This window comes from Arachis hypogaea, chromosome 17 (genome assembly GCF_003086295.3).
Source record: "Arachis hypogaea cultivar Tifrunner chromosome 17, arahy.Tifrunner.gnm2.J5K5, whole genome shotgun sequence".
In the NCBI taxonomy this organism is placed as follows: domain Eukaryota; kingdom Viridiplantae; phylum Streptophyta; class Magnoliopsida; order Fabales; family Fabaceae; genus Arachis; species Arachis hypogaea.
This window is the reverse complement of record NC_092052.1, coordinates 11356328-11361360: the sequence shown is the minus strand read 5'-3', so window position 1 is coordinate 11361360 and position 5033 is coordinate 11356328. Positions and strand designations below refer to the sequence as shown.

At 30.1% G+C, this 5033-nt stretch overlaps 1 protein-coding gene across 1 annotated transcript; it reads right to left on the bottom strand.

Annotated features, from left to right (window-relative positions):
* Positions 1-648: 648 nt before the first annotated feature.
* Positions 649-3508, bottom strand: LOC112766091 (uncharacterized). Its single transcript, XM_025811946.3, has 2 exons — positions 1720-3508; positions 649-1129 (listed from the first exon to the last, which is right to left on the bottom strand). Exons 1-2 carry the CDS (start codon positions 2850-2852, stop codon positions 880-882), a joined length of 1383 nt encoding a protein of 460 aa, XP_025667731.1. The 5' UTR covers positions 2853-3508; the 3' UTR covers positions 649-879.
* Between the last annotated feature and the right edge of the window lie 1525 nt (positions 3509-5033).

Sequence of the window (5033 nt, the reverse complement as noted above, 5' to 3'; positions counted from 1 at the left end):
AAAATCATCAAATCCAAGTCGCACGCAAGTAAAGTTAATGTTTGAATCGAATGAATTTTTCACACTAATCCAAATCACACCGCAAGTAAAATTAATATTTAAATCGAATAAATTCTTTACACAAAACTAATCCAAACCGCACCACAAACTCTCCTAAATATAACTTGTCTGAAATTATATAAACCTACCAGATACTAACAAAAGATATCTATACAAAATATTTACCACCTTCTTTAATATTTAAATTTTAAAAGCGTATTCTTGTTAAAGACAATACACCCTTATAATTTTCTATCTTAAAAAAGTGAAATTTGCGCCAAAGATTTCTATTTTTAGAAAATAAATAAAAAACACGCCTCCGACGAATTTCTTTTTCCTTTCCTTTCTTTTTTTGAAGAAAAATTGAAATCACCCTACCAAGTTAATTTTGAAAGTGCATGTATGAGCTGAATAAGCCAAGCTTGATTGTGTTCTATAACCTGAGCTGTAACTTGCTCAAGTAAAAATCAAGCCAAATAAGTTGAATAAGCCAAGTTTGACTGTGTTCTGTAACTTTTGCAGCAAATGTTAACAGAATCCCCCACACTAATTAAATCATATCATTTTTTTGCAAACACATTTTCACATGCAAACATAAAATCAAGTAACTATGCCAGAATAAACATCTTCATTTCCAAAATACATAAATAACTAAACAAAATAAAGATTGGACTAATATTCTATTAGTGAATGTCCAAAAATATCAAGGGTGTATACACATCTCAGAAGCAAGTTGGATGTACAAGTTGTGTCTGTATGCTATCATCAAACTGTGTATATTCACACATCACTCATCTAAGATGATGATGATGATGATGATGAATCATATGGTCAACAATGTCATAGTTGCAAATTGTCTATTTCTTCTAGGGGAAAGCTTGTGTTATCTTGTCCACCTGTGTTCCAAAGAAAACTTGCATACTTTGACATATAGTAAGTATTGCCCGGTTCTGCTTCCAATGATTGAAGATATCTGAGTTCTGCTGCCCAAAGATCCTTTCTTACCATCCACAAGAAATCAGCATATCTGCTGAATGCTTCAGCCTCCGGCGACTCTGCTAGCACCGAACGCCGGTAGTACTCTTCACTCCTGCAAATATTCACATCCAATGTATCAAAAAAATGGTGGAAATTAATCAGCAGTTGAATGCTTCCAAAAGGGTAAAAGAAGATGTACTTGAGAAATGCATTAACATGCTTTCACCAAAGATATTTACCATACCCAAGAAGACAAGTTTAGTATTAAAACCAGAAAATGTGTTTGATGCTCCTAAAGTCAGCAAAGAACTGTACTTTGTACCATTTATAATTTGTAACACTAGTCATTATATTCAAGTTTTTCATACATTGAGACTTGGATAAGTAAATTTTTTTCAATGAACTTCTTTGAGTCGCCCATAACAAAACCTAATCAAAATATATAATGATGGAATACAAGACTCTGTGCTCAGATGCAAGCGGTATAAGCACCACCTTTTCTATCTATGTATTCCTTTACTCACAAGTCACACTATAAGCAAACTCTACACGACCCTCTAACCCAAATACTTTCAACTCAAAATCGCTTTATCGAAATTGGGAAAACAAATCAAATGCTAATTACTAATAATGACAGTTCATTTACATAAAAAAATGAGAACATAATATATTATAAAAAAATAAGGTTCTTGAGAAACTCACCTATCAATGTCACGAGCAACAAGGAAAAGGAAGTGTCCATAGTTGGAAAGCAGAAGAGAATTATGTGGTGACAAGCGCAAATGCTTTTGGTAATACAGATCAGTGGTGGCATACTCCTCATATTGATCACTTTCAAGCTCCACAGACATAGGTGACACAAATCTTTTCATTGTTTCATGGTCCAAAACCTCATTATTATCTAGCCCTTTATGCATAATTGAAGCTTCTTCAACCATGGAGTGCCACAACATCTCTTCCTCTGCCAATCCTTTATCCTTGCTATGCTCGTCTTGTTGAGTCTCAACACCAACTTGTTCTGAATGTCTCAATGGTAGCATGTTTGTAACCATGGAAGGAGGAGTTTGTGCCATAGAGAAGACAGAGAAGTTGGCTAATAGGACCATGACATCGACCATTAGAGTTGGGGTCTTGCAGAAAACCTGTTGAAATAGCCACACAAATGAAGTATCCATGTCAACCCTCAACTTGTCCATGACACCTTCAAAGTCCTCAAGGAACATGCTCTCCCTTGTTTGCAAGGCATAGTTTTGAAGCTGGTGGAAGATAAACAACATGGAAGAGAAGGCCTTGTTTACAGAACAATAACTCAAATCACTTGTCTCCTTCAAACTCTTCTGCAATTGAAGCTTCTTCCTGATCATCCTAATGGAAAAGGGAATCCCCACACCCTTCACTCTCCTCTCAAAGCTCAGCCTCAGAATCTCTTCTCTCTCAGGCCAGCTAGGTGGCTCAGGCTGGATTCCCAGAAGAGAAGGTTCCAGAAGATCAGGCTTCATGGAAAAAAAGCTATTCACTTCTCTATTTTTGGAATTGTCTGAAACGACAAAAGCCATTTCCTTTTCATTCTCATCACCATGATCATCATGATTGGCGCCTGCATGGTGAAAAGGGATGCAGCAGACACGATTCTCTCTTTGCACCCTCAAATTCCTGATGCATGGAGATGTGAATCCATGAACCAAACGGCATGGCATGATGGCACTGTTCTTGCTACGAGTGAAACTTGCCAGTGGCAAAGAAGGAACTGAACGTGGTGTCTTCCATGAATGAGATAGAGAACAAGGGGTTCTCAGTTGCCAACAATTTGAATTTGGAGAGACCCTTGAAGCCATTTTCAAAAAATGCCAAGTTCTTCCAGGGAACACAGAAAAAGATGAACCACACTTATAGACACAGTATCAAACACCTAGAGGGCAATCATCATTAACCTCATTAAATATTAATTAAAATCATAATGAAGTTTACTTTTTTCCCCCCTTCTAATCAAGAATCCAATGATCCCAACCAGCTCATGACAACTTTTAGTGAAAAATATAGAAATCGAAATGGGTAAGGAAAAAAAAAAGACCCTTTTTTTTACCAAAAAAAAAGGAAGCAAAGATCAAAACTTCAAAAGGGACGTGAGAAAATCAAAAAAAGGAAACTTGGGATTCGAATAACAGAATTTAAAGGTGAAAAGAACAAAGATATTTTCTTTCTTTTTTTTTAGGAAATTGATGGGAGAGTTCAGAGAGTTGAAGAAGGTGGTTCAGGATGGAAACACGTGGTTTTCTAAGTTAGGAACAAAATCATCAAACAAAGAAGCAGGTTCAGGAGAATTCAAGTGTATTGGTGTTGGGTGTTGAGATCTAAAAATAAATAGGGAACCAGAATTGGAACTGTCAAGAGGTGTAATTTTATTATTTTTAGGTTTTTTTTTTTATTAAATACATTTTTAGGGTTTGAATGTAAGTAGCAGAACTGAAGGAGTGGATAACACGTGGGACCTGATTACCTGAAGGACGTGGCAGTAAGATATAGTTTGAAGATATTTATTTCACTTTTTGAGCATTTTATTATTTTTTTAATAATTTTTATATGTTATTTAATTAGGTTTAGTCAATATGTATTTTTTTATATTACGAAAGTTATTATTAATAATTTTTTATAGATTTTACCTTAATAAATAATAATAAATATATTAAAAGTTCAATTTTTATATTTTTGGCATAAATTTTTTTAATTAATAATACTATATATTTTTAAATATAGTATTATATGAATTTTTTATTTTGATAAATTAAATAAATGTAATAATTATCGAAATAAATAATTTAAAAAATATTTATCTAAATAAATATCTCTCTTATCTCATTTACACTTTAAATGAGATAATTTTACATATATCTCGTTTATAGTGTAAACAAGATAAGACAATAAAACAGTTATCTCTCAGGTGTTTCAATTCTCTTTTTACTATCTCATTAATCTCTCTTAACAATTCGCAAATGGTTATTTTTATTTTTCAAATTTAAATAAATCTAATTGGATCATAATTTAATTTAAAATTTTTTAAAATGGATATATTTGATCAATTAGTATTCGAAAAGAGTACATGAAAAATTTTAGTTTAAATTATGATCCAATTGAATTGATTTAATTTGAAAAATAAAAATAACTGTTTGTCTATTGTTAGGAGAGATTGATGGGATAGTGAGAAGAAAATTGAAACACGTGAGAGATAACCGTTTTAATTTTTTTCTCACTCTCCTATCAATCTTTTTGAGTACTAATTGATCAAACTTATCTATTTTAATCTCTCCTACCAACTTTTTTATGTACTAATTGTATGCTAAAAGTTTAAATTATTGATATTATTAATATTTTTTTATTATTTTTAAAATTATTTATTTCAATTAATTTATTTATTAAAATAAAAAATCTATATATAAAAAACAGTCATTAATATATAATATATATTGAAAAAAGAATGGTAAAATGTCATTAAAATTTATTAATTTTGGTTATTAATTAGTTATTAATATTTAAATATGTGAGACTAAAAGAGTTGAGTTAATAGTTAAGTGATGATAAAAAATAATAAATTTTTATGGTCGTATTTCTCATATTAAAATACTAAATATAGAGGATAAAGTACTAAAATTGTCTATAATTTTTTAACATGCAGACAAAATTATCTTCTGTTTTTATTAATGATAAAAATATCTTTAAAATACGATAAAATTATCTAATGTTAAATATATATTCTTAAAAAATACTGTAAAAATTAAATTTTAATAAGATTTTTTCCAAGTTATATAATTAGATAATTGAAATATTTTTATTCTAAGTAGATTTTTTGGAATTTTTATTTTCGTTAATGGATAAGAAAAATGAAAAAAAATTAAAAATCAATTTTTTTATGTATTTTTTAAATAATTATCTAAATATTTTTATAAAATTTTAGATCAAATATATAAGTAATTTATTAAATACAAAACTTATATACTACTCATAAAAAAATATTTTTTTAT